The sequence below is a fragment of the Drosophila serrata genome, unplaced genomic scaffold (assembly GCF_035046125.1).
Source record: "Drosophila serrata isolate PLE 108 unplaced genomic scaffold, ASM3504612v1 contig_302, whole genome shotgun sequence".
In the NCBI taxonomy this organism is placed as follows: domain Eukaryota; kingdom Metazoa; phylum Arthropoda; class Insecta; order Diptera; family Drosophilidae; genus Drosophila; species Drosophila serrata.
In genome coordinates, this window is record NW_028257200.1 from 695,474 (window position 1) to 711,362 (window position 15,889).

At 38.8% G+C, this 15,889-nt stretch overlaps 2 protein-coding genes across 9 annotated transcripts in view; one reads left to right on the forward strand and one right to left on the reverse strand.

Moving 5' to 3' along the window:
- The first annotated feature begins 2,084 nt into the window (after nucleotides 1-2,084).
- On the forward strand, nucleotides 2,085-3,750 carry La (La autoantigen-like). Its single transcript, XM_020950799.2, has 2 exons — nucleotides 2,085-3,175; nucleotides 3,245-3,750. The coding sequence occupies exons 1-2, from the start codon at nucleotides 2,201-2,203 to the stop codon at nucleotides 3,440-3,442; spliced, it is 1,173 nt and encodes a 390-aa protein (XP_020806458.2). The 5' UTR covers nucleotides 2,085-2,200; the 3' UTR covers nucleotides 3,443-3,750.
- A 36-nt stretch (nucleotides 3,751-3,786) lies between these two features.
- spir (spire type actin nucleation factor) overlaps nucleotides 3,787-15,889 on the reverse strand; it is a 44,340-nt gene continuing 32,237 nt past the window's right edge. For 2 of the 8 annotated variants that reach the window (XR_015272667.1, XR_015272668.1), the window contains exons 7-17: nucleotides 15,198-15,328; nucleotides 14,873-14,984; nucleotides 14,433-14,565; nucleotides 9,450-9,523; nucleotides 9,177-9,387; nucleotides 6,733-7,413; nucleotides 6,273-6,418; nucleotides 5,874-6,215; nucleotides 5,609-5,812; nucleotides 5,230-5,546; nucleotides 3,787-5,174 (exon numbers count right to left, since the gene is read on the reverse strand). Coding sequence is in view for 6 of the 8 variants with exons in the window: in XM_086837209.1 (XP_086693335.1) it covers nucleotides 4,955-5,174; nucleotides 5,230-5,546; nucleotides 5,609-5,812; nucleotides 5,874-6,215; nucleotides 6,273-6,418; nucleotides 6,733-6,816; nucleotides 9,177-9,387; nucleotides 9,450-9,523; nucleotides 14,433-14,565; nucleotides 14,873-14,984; nucleotides 15,198-15,328 (1,974 nt within the window). In the remaining 2 variants the exon portion in view is untranslated. Of the gene's footprint in view, nucleotides 5,175-5,229; nucleotides 5,547-5,608; nucleotides 5,813-5,873; nucleotides 6,216-6,272; nucleotides 6,419-6,732; nucleotides 7,414-9,176; nucleotides 9,388-9,449; nucleotides 9,524-11,019; nucleotides 13,869-14,432; nucleotides 14,566-14,872; nucleotides 14,985-15,197; nucleotides 15,329-15,889 lie in introns of those variants that run through there. The other 6 variants (XM_086837209.1, XM_086837211.1, XM_086837212.1 and 3 more) reach the window with 4 other exon arrangements.

Genomic DNA, 15,889 nt, shown 5'->3' on the forward strand with positions numbered 1-15,889 from the left:
GGGTGCATAGTCATGCGCCCTTTGTATATAAATTACTAATTCAAATGTTAATTTCTCCAAAACTACTGAACGGATTTCGATGAAACATCTACCAAATTGCTTAGAATAACGATATCATTTATTGAGCAGACTATTATATGTTATTTCGAAAATTTGCTTCTCAAATCTAGTGCTTCAATGCCCTTGCTTTGTAATATGATTTCAGGTCAAAAATTTGCAACGCAGTAAATAAATTATTTCCGATCCTATAAAGTATATATATTCTTAATCAACATCAACAGCCGAGAGTATATAGCCTGTCCACAAGTCTGTCTGTACAATTATAAGCAAAATAGACCCTTATATTTAAAGCTATCTAAATAAAACTTTGCAGTTAGTCTTCTATATACTATAACTAGTACATAATGGATTAAAATGATCAGAACTGCGATGCATTTTATTGCTTTTGCATATATACATACGTCCATTAAGTTTAAATCACATTCTTTTATTTAATATTCTTCGTCGAACATACACACATACATACATTTACGGCAATAAATGAAAAAGTGGGGATTTCTCATTAACGACTAAACGGATTTTGATGAAACATAGATCAAAATGTTCAGAATTGCAATGCCGTCTATGTGACAATCTTCAGTTTGCATAGATTTGACCATAAAGTTAAAATCAAATTGACTTAATTTTAGGCAGGCAGTGCTGCCAGATATATTTATTCTTCGTATGAACTTTTATGACAATAAATGCAAAAGTGGCGTTTTCTTATGAAGGACTGAACGGATTTTGATAAAACAACTACCAAAATGCTTGGAATGTCAATTCCATTCATGGGGCATGTATATTTTATACAATTGTCCAAATGATCAATAGGAATATTTGCTGGCGGGATATTCATCGATAGGGTGTGGGAGGCGCCCCTATCGATATAAAGCCAGTGTTTGTGATTGAGATCGGAAAAAGAAAACGCTAATTTCTAAAAATCTGTGGGTTAGATTTAATAGAGATTTAATTCGAAATTATAGAATATTTTTCCCTATCGTTTGAGATACCGTGCAAGCTCCCACGCGTTCACTTAAGGGCGTAAGATTTTTGTATATGTTACCGTCGATTTTGCTTGTGGGAGAGGGGCATAACATTCCGCCGTGATATATACTAAAATAATCTGAAAAGAACAAAATGGGTAGTTTTCCCTGATTTAGATGAAAATCCCACCAAATTGCTTTGAATGGCTTTTCCATTTATTGGGCAGCCACTTTTCTTAATGTTTTATTCAACAATTTGCTATTTTTATTTAATTTAGTAATTGTCTTAACATGGTTCCATGGTCTGGTTCAGCGAGTGGTTCTCTGCTGGTTCCATTTTCATAGCTCGCGCCTTACTATCAGCCCAAATACACCACCCACTGTTATTTGATTTTTTTCGAAATCTGAGGGTTAAAAACAATTTCAATTTTCACCAAATATTCTTTAATCTTCCCCTAGTAAGCCTATATACCGTGCATATGTGCACGTGCTCGTAAATCGATGTTATAAGCCTTACAATTTTGGATGTCTTATTTTGTATGGAGCCGACCCTGAGGTTACTGTTATGCGATTCGCTTAAAACGAAAGATATATGTATAAATATCATTAAGTTTCTTTATTTTAATTGTTTTAGTTTATTTTCAACACCAAATATAATTTTAGTCATATATTGTGCTGTGGTTTTTTTCCAACAATCGTTAGAAAAATATTATACGAATAGTGTCTATGCTTAGCAGCTGCAAATAATTAGAATACATTAATTTTCTTTATTTATTTATTTTGGTGCGTTATTTTTACAAGATAAAATACAATTGTAGACATTTGTTCCCATATGGTTTTTTTGCCAACAATCGAAACATAATCATGAAGATACCAATAGAAGTCAAGTTGTTTGTTTTTACGAAAGCCTGATGTTTCACAAGCGTTCACAAGTGTTAACAGACTCGTAATAACTATTTATGCACTATTTATAAGGATCTATATAATTTGTTTATATTTAAAAATGTTAACTTTTGATATACCGATTATTAGGGAGCCCTGGTTCCAACTAGGCACATCACTATCAAACCATTTTGCGCCAGTGTTGAGAAACACCAACATCTCATTCCTTACCGCCACACACGTGTTTGTCTATGCACGTTTAATTTTCATTTCTTCGCGAAATACTGAAACCTACAATGGCTGACGTTGCTGTAACCACGAGTGCTGAGGTCCAGGAAGAGGTGAAGATAGCCGAGGTGCCGGCCGAGGAGGTGGAGGCCAAGAACGGCGCTGCCAAAAAGGAACCGGCCCCGGCGGCCGAAGAAGGCGGCGAACTCTCGAAGCAGGAGCGCGCCATTATCCGGCAGGTGGAGTACTACTTTGGCGATGCCAATCTCAACCGGGACAAGTTCCTGGGCGAGCAGATTGCCAAGAACGAGGAGGGCTGGGTGCCTCTAAGTGTGCTGATCACCTTCAAGCGCCTGGCCGCGTTGACCACGGACCTTGATGAAATTATCGCTGCGTTGAACAAGTCCGAGGAGGGTCTGATCCAGATTAGCGAGGACAATCAGAGCCTGCGCCGTCACCCGGAGCGTCCCGTTCCCGAGCACAACGAGGAGCGTCGCAAGGAGATCCAAGAACGCACTGCCTACGCCAAGGGCTTCCCGCTCGACTCTGAGATGAGCGCTTTGTTGGACTTTGCCAATGCCTACGACAAGGTGGTTAACTTGACCATGCGCAAGCATTTCGACAAGCCAACCAAATCGTACAAATTCAAGGGCAGCATCTTCCTAACCTTCGAGACCAAGGAGCAAGCCAAGAGCTTCCTGGACCAGGAGAAGATCACCTACAAAGAGCGCGAGTTGATCCGCAAGTGGCAGGTGGACTACCTAAAGGAGAAGCAGGAGGAGTTCGCGAAGAAGAACGAAAAGCGCAAGAACAAAAAGGAGGCGAAGCCTGAGCCGGCCTTTGAGCTGCCCAAAAATGCCATTGTGGTCTTCGAGGGAGCTCCGGAGTCCTCGACCCGCGAGGAGATCCGCGAAGCTTTCGAAAAGGTTAGCGATTTCGAGATTGCCTACATTGAGTTCAGCAAGGGCGAAACCAAGGGCTCAGTGCGTCTAACCGAAGAGGATACGGCCGAGAAGTATATCGCCAAGGTCGAGGAGGGCAAGGTGAGCATAACATTTAGCTAACAATAGCTTCTTGACTCTATTTTAATCTATTTCTCGTTGCTTTTACAGCTTAAGTTCAACGATGAAGTCTCCCTGACTCTCCGCAAGGCCACCGAGGAGGAGGAGAAGGAGTTCCTGGACAAGGCCATTGAGTTTATGAAGAAGCGCCGCGACTTTGCCCGCAACAAGGGCAAGCGTTTCAACCGCAAGCGTCACGGCGGTGCCCATGACCACAAGCATCGCAATAAGAAGGCGCGTGAGGATTAACACCTCATCCTTTCATCCCGAGTCCCCTTTCCCATGCAGTTGACCATTCTAAACTGTTACTTGGTAGATCTAGTTATGATAGCTTTAAGAATTTACTTCATATATTACAACATATGTGCTTTCCTGTAGTTGGCAAAAATAATTGTAAGAGATGCAGAAGTCTCCACCAAGAATATGTATAGTCTATTACATAGATAACGAGATGAACTCTAATTTATTTTATTTAGAAGACTACGAATTCTGTTTTCTTAAACAGAGAGAGAGAGCAAGCTAAAAATAATAAAAACCAATTTGTAAAACCCAACAAAGCGGACTTGTTATTATTTCACAATTAAATAACTTACTTTCGTCATTGTTTTGTATTTTTTATTGCTGTTTTGATGTGTATTTTCTTTTTTGTGTGTTTGTGTTAAATGATTTCAAATTAAATGTATCTTAAAAGCATAAAAATTTAATATATAAACTCAGAGTAATTACAAGTATTTAAATGCATTTACAATTACAGGAAAAAAATAAACAAAATATTGAAAAATTCTTTACAAAAACTATAATTAGGGTAAGCAGGATACGATTACGTATTTATAATTAATTAATTAAAGTTTTTATCTGTTAAGTGTGTGTGTTTGCTTTGCATCATCAGCTTGTACAATTTAAGAAGAGGTCACTTACAAATTAAATGGAGATTTAAAACTAACTAAATAGTGTTGGTTGCATTGCAACGCCTACTAAAATTAATTTAAACTATTAACTAAATAGTGCTTTTGCGTTATTAATCAGAGGGAACAAAACGAAAACGAAAACTTCACAAGTGAACAAAGGATCTGCGCAAGCACCACATCATTTTCCTAAGCGAAATTATATTCTTCCGAACTGGGAATTAACTTCAAATTACTGCATGTTCTTTATGATAATCGGGGTTAGTGCTATATCGAGAGCACAAGCCGGAATATATGTATATAAACTCGGAGCGTATAAATACGAACTTGTACGTTGGAGTAATTATGAGTACACTTAATCAACATTTATGCATAAATTAAACAGTTATAAACAACGGCTTTGTATTGCGATAATATATATATATAATAGCAAAGTGTGTGTATAGTTATCTCCTTTATATTTATATATATATAGATTTATATGTAGCATATGTGGTATGTGGTGGGGGTGCGCTCAAGCGGATCTCTCTCTGTAGCCGGCAGAAAATGTACAAAGCTTTAGCTTCCAGGAATTTCGTTATTATCCTTTGCTTATTCACTAGACTAACACGATTTACAAACGAGTCTCCCCCTGGAGTCTCTATTATTCTTTTAAAGTGTACAACAGTCCATCTAATCCATATCTATATAGCAAATGATTCCAGTGCGTTTCAGAGGCCATCAAAACAGTCGCAGAAATCAGAAATAAAGTCAGTTGTACGTAATTATAAGTCATCAAGTCAATTGTCAGTCGTTAGAATCTCTTTGAAACTATCTTATGACCTCGAAACGCACTGCCATGTGGATCCTCTGTCGCCTATTTCCAGACGGGCGTCAGATCCAGGGTGAGATTCTGTATGGTTCGGTTGCGGGCCGAGCTGCGCTTCTGCTTCACAGAGCTGGTTATCTCATTGACCAAGCCCTGGCAATCGTTGCAAACGGTCACCTGCTCGCCCCGCAGGTTTTCCTTCTGCTCCGGCGTCTGGGCCAGGTGGCTGCCCGAGGAGAACAGGTTAAAGCCCCTTGAGAAACGGGATCTGTAAGGGGTCAAAATTAATTTCACATTTTGAATTCTATTTAAAGCTAGCTTACTTCCTCTCCAGCGTGCTGTTGTTGGAGAGCGGTCGATATGCTGGGCTGTGCACGGGCAGACTCCGTGGTCCCTCCATACTCCGGGACATTGCATTGTTGTATTGCTGCCTCTGATGCTGATGAACTCCGGAGGGTCGCATGGCCGCTGAATAGGAGGCCGACATGGCCGCCTGATCATGCAGCGCCTCTACAGCCTGTCCAGGTGCGGTGGCAGCTGCTGATGATGATGCGCCGGGACCTACGCTAATACCCGGCGTGCTCATGTTTGATCTTTGGTGCTTGGGTGAAGATGGGGCACTGCCCACAGTGCTGCGAGTCTGGAAATTAAAGTGAAATATTAGAAGGGTGTTTATTTCCAAAGTATAACCTGAATCCCTACCTTACGATCTGACTCGGAGCGCAGGAGACGCTCGATCAGCGACTTGGGGAACTGGTCATCCATGATATTCCCTGTCGAGGACGAGTGCGCCTGCTGGGCGTGATGGGATGGGGAGGGTGTGCTCGAGCTGGCCGGACTGGACAGCAGCGATGGTGAGATCAACACAAGGGGCACGTTCCTAAAGTGCTCCGAGGGGATGCGCATCTGGAAAGATATTAATCAAAGTTAGCTTCCTGCCTCAAAAAGGACTCTCAAAGAGACTCACCTTGGTGTAGCACTTGGCGCAGACTGTGCGCTGGCACAGCTTACACTGGATGCCCCAGGGGCCAAAGAAGGAGAAGCGGGTGCGCAGGCACAGGAAGCAGACGCGACGCTTTTCAACATCCTCCTTGACGCGCACGTCCATCGGCAGGCCCTCCAGCTCCGCCTTGGTCATGACGGAACGGATGTGAACGATCTCCGCCAGGGTGACGGACAGGCGATCGTCCCCCCGTTCCATCCAGGTCTGTTTGTCCATAAAGGACTTGTTCCATGGCCCAAGCGAGGATGTTGAATTGGCCGCCTCGTCTGTGGGATTTGTACGATCCACAGGACTGCGTTTGGGTGTCTGCAGGGAAAGTAACATTTAAATAATATTTCACATCCTTTTGTTTCCCGGACTTACCTCCTTATTGACGTCATCCGATTGACGCGACTCTGGCCGCGTTGGCGGCATAGAGTGCGTCTCGTCCAGATTACTTTGACACCCGACAATGGTGTGGCGTCGCAGGGAGGCGCGCCTGGACTCGCATTGAGTGGCCAGGTCGTAAGCTGTCAACGAGAGGGAGCAGAGGGAGGCCAGAGCCATAAGTCAGGGTCAGGACACTGCGGATGAGCTATGTATGTATGTACGAGGTAAACGAGAAAGGACAAGGAGGTATTGTGGCGGTGGTAAATGCTAAATGTTAAATGTGTCGACTGCCAGGGTCAAATGTTTATTATTATTTAAAGCAAGCTGTGAGATAATGCTGTCATGAGACTGAGCTGACTTCGAGTTCCAATATATAGATACATATGTGGGCGGTGGACGTTATCATGCAAGATGGCAATGCATTTATATATCATTTATCTTGGCAAATATTTACATTCCAGGGCCGTGTCGTAGAACCTGTGGTACTCGTCCTCCGTGAAGGATGGCTCCTCCGGAGGCGCCTGCCTCGTTGGCTCCACTGGTTATCGGCAGCATTTAATTTTGTTCGTTTTTTTTTTGTTTATATATATTTTTTGATTCATTTTTTTTAAGCGTAATTTGTTTGGCATTTTGAAGTCGAAAAGTTGGAAATACATTATTACGTTCTTGGCAAATCAAAAATTAAGAGAGAAAGCTACTTTTGGGTGCGTGATATAAAATAATACTAAGAGGCAAATTGCAGAAGACTTTCGTTTTCGTTTAGGTTTTCGTTTTTATTTTTTTACAAAATATATTTCGAGATTATTTGTTGTGTATATTTGTGTGTGTTGTGTGTGTGGGTGGCGGCTCATAGTGTGTGTGTGCGTGAGTGGCTCCTCAACCGATCGCCAAATTGTTGTTAATTTGTTAACTTTTCTGCCCACACCAAACTTTCCTTTTCTTTTTGTTATTACTTTGACTGGTGTTTTTTTTTTGTTCTTAGTGCGAGTTTTTTTTGTTTTTTTGTTTTTGGAAACTAAGTATAATACACTCGATTTTGCAGGGGCGTTTTGCTTGTGTCTTACAAAATCATAAAAGTTAATTTAAACAATATATAAGTTAGCATTTGTGTTCACAGAAAAATACGATCAAATACCTTTTTGCGAAATTAAGTTTGTGTTTTTTTGTTGTTGTGGAAGGGAAAGGAAAAGTAAGAAATAAAGATAAAATAAATTAAAATCATAAAAACTTAAACCATATCGCAGACAGTTAGTTGTCATTGCTATAAGACAGTTTTTTAAATTTAGTTTAAAAATATTTGTAAGCTAAACCTTGCCTTTATTTGTCTTGAGAGCTTTTTACAACTTTCTGTCTGCAATTTAAACCCATAAAAAATATATATTTTAGTGCAAAATTAAAGCTATGGCTTGGCCATAATCCATTTAAACTAAAGCACAAAGTAAGCCGGTTTTTTTTTTGTCTTAAAGCTATGAATTATATGTTATGAAAGCAAAGTAACTTTGGTAATTAATCAGGGGACAGTTTATATAGTTTTTGTATGGTAAAGAAAGCTTTTGAATAGTTATATTTTAAATAAAATAATAATATAATACATTAAGGTATATTCTCAAAAAAGATTTGGAACCTTTAGCATAACGAATATACTATATATTTATACCCTTGCAGAGTATTATAATTTTAATCAGAAGTTTGCAACGCAGTGAAAGAGTCATCTCCAACCATATAAATTATATATATTCTTGATCAGTAAGTAACTATGATCAGTAATTATTTATAACCAGTAAGTAACTCTGAACAGCAAGTATCTATGACTAGTAAGTAACTATGAACAGCAAGGATGAAGTAAGTTCAGTAAGTATATATGATCAGTAAATATCTATGACCAGTAAGTATGTATGTATGATCAGAATGTATGATCAGTATGTATGATCAGTATGTATGATCAGTTACTTATTTTGAACACTAATAAACAATGACTTGCAACTTTTGTAACACTACACATATCTGAGACGTGGCCGGTAGAAGTCACTTCGTTCCGGGGATGTTAGAACAAGTTGGGAATCATAAGTACAGATGTACGAAATTTGTTTTGGAACAAATTAAAGCTATTTTAATGAAACTATGGAGTTATTCTTGTATATAATTTTACTAGTATATAAGTCGGAGCATGGCTAATCGGTGGACTATATATATACATACATATATATAGCTGCCATAGGAACAATCGGAAAATTTTAAGAAAAAATATTACAACTTTTCCAGTTATCAACAGATTTTCATCAAATTTAATATATAGCCATTTGTTTATTAATCTAAAATTTTCTCTTATGTTTTATAAAAATCGGACTATTATATCATATAGCTGCCATACAACCGATTGTTAAAAATAGAGGAAAATGGAGTAAATGAAATGAAAGCAGGCATTACTTTTTTGTTTTTCATCAGAAATATATATAATTTTATATGGTATTAATTCCTAGTGATCGAATTTAAATCTGCAAGGGTATACAAGCTTCGGCGTGGAGGAGTTAACTTCATTTCTTGTTTTTATTAAGTTAAACAAGTTGATGTCTAGAACTTTATCCTTCTTTTTCCAGGACTTGACTGATTTCTTTTTGAAATACTTCCAATATTTTTTTAAATAGTCTCTAAAAAACTCAACCATAACCGTGAGCTAACTTTAAGCCAAATATCTTAGCTAAAATATGTGCATATTTCTCAATTGAAATCATCTCGAATTACAATCGATCCGACACCGACACCGCCTTTGTACTTTGTGCTTTGTTTTTTGCTCGTAGCCCATAGCTCGTGCTGCCCCAGTTGTCCCAAGTGCGGGTTATAGTCATCATAGAGTATATATAGAGATTGCCCAATCGCCGGTTAGAATCGGATACTCACTTGTGCGTCGGGGTCGCATCATTGACGCCGTCTCCCGAGAATCTTGCCTCGCCTGGCTGGCCACCATATAGCCACCAATGGGATATGGTGGCATCTTGGGCTGCGAACAGCGATGCAGCTCGCTGAGGTGTGGATACTGATTGTGATGGTGGGTGGCCGCTGTGGAGTGGGAGCTACTGATGCTGGACTCATCGAAGAAGAGCTCGTCGTCCTGGAAATGCAAGAAAATTAATATGCATATTCATAAAATGCTGTAAGAGGCAGGAAACTCACCTGAAACTTGGAGAAATCCACTTTGATGAGCCGCTGTCGGGATCGCGACAGCGTGGAGTTTGCACTTGGAAGCACTGCAAGAGAAATGGTTCAACGAAAACAATAAGTAAGAGTTGTGGGAAAAATACGCTTGATTAGATTATCTAATGAATATCATTGGGTAATGGGGAGCAGGCAGGCATCCCATGCAAAACCCATAAAACCGGCTTTTCCTGCCTGCTTCTGTGCCATGTCATTGCGCCATTAAAAGGTGACATATCTTGGTTCTTGCTTCTCCTGAAGTTGTCGACGCTCCGGTTCATTGTTTTTTCAGTTTTTTCTTGGTTAATACTCCACCAAGACCGTTAAACCCAACGCACTTAATGGTTCTACTTATGAAACCACCGTCCGGCGCTTGTGCAATAATGCCGCCTGGGAAACTTGTATTTTGCAGTGCCAGAGTTCACTTTGCTTTTATGCAAGTCGAAGCTTTGCTCCATAATAACTGCTACGTGATCCGTCTGGTGGATGACCACCGGGGGCTACATAATATCCACTAACTAAAACTATAACCTTTTTGCCCCGGAGCGAAACACGAAAGTTTTTGTTTATCGATTTAGGTGGTCTAGAAGGAAGTTGGGAATGGAATCTACATAGATAGGGAAATGGATTTTGAAGGGTTTTAAAATGATTTTGAAAGACATATTAAGATCTTAATGTGGAAAGATCAGTATTTAAAATAATCTTTCTAGTTCTTCCGAGATTTCATATTATTTTGATATTTGTTATAGTTTCTAAAGGAATATGGTCTGGAATAGAATATTTTTGATACGAAAAGGTTGTAATTTGAAGAGTTTCCTTTGCAGCAATATTGTTTATATTTTATACAAAAGAAAATTCAAAATAAATACACAAACTAAAGCCATAAAAACTTAATCTAACTTCAAGGTTTTCCTTAACATATTTTAAAGACACTTTAAGACTTCAAAAATCTTTGTCTAGTCATGTTTTTAAATTGTTTGCGTTTAGAAATCAAAATAAAACAACAACCTTCATAGTAATCACGCATTATTGACCCATTTTTGTGTGACTTTTAATAAATCATAAATACTATTCTTTTAAATAAACAAATAACCCAAGGATTAAGCAACAAATAAATGACAAAACATAGTTAATATTATGCCATATGGCAGAGTAATCAATCTTCTTCACAACTTGGCACATATTTTTCTGGACTTTTGTTTTGCTGTTCGTGGCTCTAATGGCTCCGGCTTAAAGCCAAAGTCATATCTTGACGGCAATTACCGCAGCCACTGCAGTTGCCTCACCGAGTGGCTCCTTGAGCACAAAGAGCCCCCTGCCTTTTGGGGGGAAGTCTGTTGCTGGTGGCTTCCCCTTCAGCTCCTGACTTCTCCTCCATCGGAGGGCCTCCCACTTTTTGGGGCGGCCTGAAATCGAAACCAGGTCAAAGTGGAGCAAGCGCGCACATTCAACAATGGGAAAAAAGCGATATATTGTTTTTCCCTTTTTACAATATATATATACAAGTGTATATGTTACGTTTTGGGATACTTTTTAGTGGGTTGACTACCTTTTGATGACTTGATGGCCTGACGAGGCTTGGGAGTTGGCGGATTATTGGCTGTTGCTCTGGGCGCCGCCCGAGGCGTTGGCTGTGGCTGTGGCTCCTCATTCTGGCAGGGATTGCTTTTTGGCTGCTTGGAAGTGGAACCGGATATGTTGCTGGAATTGACTACAGTTGATGCCGTTTCGCCATCGGAGCCGCAATAGAGAGAGGCATCGCTGCCAATGTCCACCAAGTCGGCTTCCCGGAGGACATGATGTGACCGGAAGACAGAGGCCGCCGTAGAACGTTTCGCTGGCCGGGCATCCATTTCCACTCCGCACTTTTCCACACACACACACACACGCACACTTTAAGCTCACAGCAGTTGCATTTGGGGCTATCGATCCGGTGACTTGAAGTCCGGAGAAAGGAAAACGGAAGGCAGCGGAAAAAAGGGAAGCCACCCTCGTCTCTCAATTCACAGAGGGTTGATGATAACAGTGGCACAACTTTGTCATGCTTTTGACACTTGATTTTAACTTGATTTTAAGATGATTTTCACACTTTTTCAACTAGTTTCTTGTCTTTGTTTATTCTATTTATTTAATGCCTGTGTCCGCTTTCGTTTTTAATTTCACTTGGCCAAGAATGGTAAGTGGCTAAGAAAAGCGAGGCGTCTCGAGTGAAGCTCAGTACGGAACTGAGAGCCAAGAAATGTGGCAGCTGTCAACTCAACCTCGTTTCGCGCCTGCGCTTAACACCGCTCTTACCTGCTCAGAGAGAGATAGAGAGAGGGGCAGAAAGAGAGCTTGAATGTTTTGTTTTGACATTTAAACTCTATAAAAATAAATGTTGTTTTTTTTGTTGCGTGGGTGATTTATACGTCACTCTTGGGGTGATGACGTCGTCGGCACAGTGACAAGGACACGCATCATAAACACACATGCGGATGACTAAGCGCTTGAATTTCCCTTGCGAGGACATTGCAATTAAAGTTTCATGAGAGAAAGAAAAATTGATTGAAGTCGAGGTCACCTTAGGGGTCAAGTTATAGGATATATTAAATTGGATTTCAATGGGATTCCCTTTTAATAAAGGTGCTTCATATAGAATCATTTTTTTTATTATAGATCTCTGATAAGTATGCTTCTCTTTTTTATTTTACTTTTCCGAAAAAGCTTAGGTCTTCGCCTTGGGTTAGGCTTTAAAATAATTTAAAGTCAAATGTATTAAGTTAATGTAAAAACAAATTATGTATAGAAAATATTACTTTGATTTAACAATAATATAGGCATTAAAATATAATACAAAAAGTATTTAAAGAAAGTATAGATTAGAAGCATGAATGGAGACAGAGTAATAAATAAAATAAATATCTTCTCATCATAAAATCAATTTTAGTTCAATAAAATCCTAATTTTTTTCTTTAAAACAAAACAAAAGAAATTAAATTAATTGAAAATATATTAAACAACATAAATAAATTACAAATGATGTGTTATCTTCCAATTAAAAGAATTACTTTAATGGCATTTAAATGCCTTCTAGGTTTTGTAAGATATCATATCTTAAACTTGTGAATTTTTAAAAGCTTTAAATACTCAAAGTAAAATAAAGAAGACTCTAATTATGATGGATTTAAAAATCTTAACATATTATCTAACAGTTTAATGTAACTTTTAATTTTTCTTTTCTTATTTTTATTATTTTAAATTCGAATTTTTCTTGTAAAATTAATCTGGTTATTTAACTGTTTAAAATATGGAATACACATTTTATTCCAATTTCACGTATAAATATCTTCAAAATAATTGTTTCACAATTAAAATATAACCATTTTGTTGTCTAAAGTTTTCAATATTGGAAATAATGCCAAAGTCTTTGGAAAACCAGATTCCCAGCCGGAGATGGAGACCCCGAAAAGAGGAAAGAAAAAAACATTCAACATTCAACAATAGCAAACATAGTCTGAGGTGAGGTTGTCGTGCCTTGGCTTTTCTTGGCTTAAATTGTTGTTGTTGCTATAATGTTGCTATTTTTGTTGTTGTTTTTGTTGTCGTCGGGTTGTCGCTATCTTTGTGTGTCACAATTTTGCACGCTTCCTCTGGTAGAGTTTGGTGGAGGAAGAGGAGCAGGGATTTGGGGGGGATTCGAGATTGAGGATAGGCCATTCGGGATGGTGAGTGCACAGGAAGAAAAGGGGTTAAATATTTTTGATAGCAGATCTTTTTTTCTATCCTTTCTTTGATATTATAATAGAAACTTTTAATAAGGTTAGTCAAAAGATTGATTTAAATATACTTGAAAAATATTTTGAGCCATGTTTTATATAAGCCTTTCTAGGTTATTCCTTTAAAAAAAACTATTCCATTTTTAAGCAACATTTTAAGTTTTTTTTTTAAACATTAGGAGTTCAATATCAATACTGATAAAGAAATAAGATTATCTTTTCTGCCTTTCTAAAAGTTATACGCTTATATTAAAATAATAGTAATAATACCTCCTAAAAATAGGTTTTGAAGAAAATTTCTTAAGATTCTAGTATCCTAAAATTCTAGTATTTCCAAAATCCTCTTAGAAAAACGAAATTTAAGGTGGTTTTATAATTTTTTTAAATCTTTAATTTGAAGAAATTCTTTGACAAACTATTTTTAGGAGGAAATATTATTAATATTAATATAAGGAGTAATAATATAGAAAATCTATTTTAACCGTTCGATTTGAAGTGTTATACACATATTTTGTTCAGTGCATGAATTGGAAAATGTTTTGCCGTTTTTGATCTATGTTGGCATGCGCGCTGCACCCGGCAAACACACACAAACACACCAGCAAAGAAACAAACAAACAAACACAATGGGGCTCCCACGGCGACAAGTGCAGTGAAAAGTCTTGCGGCTGGCAACGAGTTTTCCTCTGCATTCTCTCTCTTTCTCTTTTTTTTCTTTCTCTTTCTCTGGCTCGGCGGCAGGAGACATCGGTTGTCTATATAAGCCCAAACACAGACACACACAGGTACACTTGGGGTGACAACAATTTATGGTCGGTTGGCGTTTAAAATTTAGGAATCAATGACGACCACGACGAAGAGACACCGCCAAGCCCAAGAGCAGGATCCATCCAGCGATGGACACCCGCAAAAGATTAGAGGCGGCATCTATTTTTGGCAGTCACTATGTGTCCCAAGTTTTTTTTATGTTTGACTATGGAATTGGTTTTAAGAGGATTGAAAAGGAAGCAGGGTAAAAATGATACTATTCCTTATTTAAATTCAAATGAATAAATCATGAGAAAAGATTTCAAGAGTGAATTCGGGTGTTCTCTAACTCCCAAAAGTATGCAACGTTTTATACAAACCAACAGGCGGATACTTAATGGTCTGTCCTTTTTTAGAGTATCAGAAACAACTTTAAATATTTAAAAATTCTTCTACTTACATCTCTGCCTCAGTGTGGGTGCTTCCGGTGGGGTAATCTGCTTCAGCTCCTTGCCTTTCCTTATGGACTCCATCAGCTGTTCCCTCGGCGAAGGTGTGCACATGCGCGGCGGTCCCAATTGTCGCTCTGAGGCCTGTGTAGATTCATAGGATATGGATACAAAAAAACAAAAGAAAAGAAGAACTCGAAGTTAGACAGTGTTCGATGAACAACTAACAATTTTTATTTGAAAGCAAGAAGGCAAAAGGTTGGGAGGTCAAGGCAAATTAAATTGTTATCGGCGGAGGAGAATAATATCACAACGTTTAAAAATTTCACACACTGCAAGGGCCAAATGAGGATTTTGATTGGGGATTAGACTTCAAATTGAGTTTCAAATTGATGACATAGTTCAATTTGGAATTTGATGGTGCAGCGGGGGGTTTGGGAGCTTTACACACCTTCTTGAGCGGCGGTCGGGATCGGATGAACTCCAAGATCATGGCATGGGCATCCTTCTTGACGCGCGGTGGAATATCTCCATTAACCATCACTTTGCGGAGCTGATATTTTCTGTGGGATGATATAGGATATTAATTATTTCGTAACTAATAAGGGTTATCTTTTAATTAAGCATAATTTCCTGAAACACTCAGGATATTATGGTCATAATTCTAGTATTAGTTTTATTAAAAACGTATTATTTTAATGGCTAATAAATTTCTTTAGAGTGCTGCTTTTAGTCAAATTGGCAACTCCATTAGGTTTTAATTAAGCAGTACTCACTTGGCTCTAATGTCCCCCATGAGGATCTCGTAGGGAGTCAGCTCAAACTCGATGGGTGTGCGCTCATAGTTGCTCTTTTTAAGGCGAACACCTCGCCGCAGTTCATCGATCACCTGCACCCAGAAGCGCGCCTGTGGATACGGTTAGAGAGTTGTGGTTAAGTCAATGGTTATAGATAGAAAAATAGAAACAGGAACTGGGACTGGGACTATGACTATGACTGAAAGAACATGCAGCATGCTGAAACCTACTTGCAATGCCCTCCACAGCTGCAGCTCGTGCTTGAAACAGGAAGAAACACAAAGATATAAGAAAGAAAAAACCGGCCGTTAAGTCAAGTGAGAGGCACATTTCACTTTGGCAATTATTTTCATTTAATTAGCAAATAATTTAGACTCCCGCTGCGACGGTCCAGGCCATCGGCATCGTCTGATTAATGCGAGACATGCCACTTGCCACATGACAAGTTAACTGTGCGTATGAGTAATGTGTGTTGAATGCTGCACTCTGGCAGCAGGAAGACTATTTAGCACACAATGGGGCACACACCGCCACACATTATACATTATATCCATCATATATTCCGCCACATGTAACAGTGATCCGCAATTTCACTTTCACTACTCTTTCCTGTTCCTGTCAGCCTCTCGCAAGTCGAACCCCAAATGTGCATTTTGAGACACCTCATTAAA

Excerpts from the sequence above, each read along its gene's own strand:
- La (XM_020950799.2), top strand. The coding sequence starts at position 2,201 with ATGGCTGACGTTGCTGTAACCACGAGTGCTGAGGTCCAGGAAGAGGTG. Across the intron at positions 3,176-3,244 it reads CCAAGGTCGAGGAGGGCAAG|CTTAAGTTCAACGATGAAGT; the intron begins GTGAGCATAACA and ends TTGCTTTTACAG.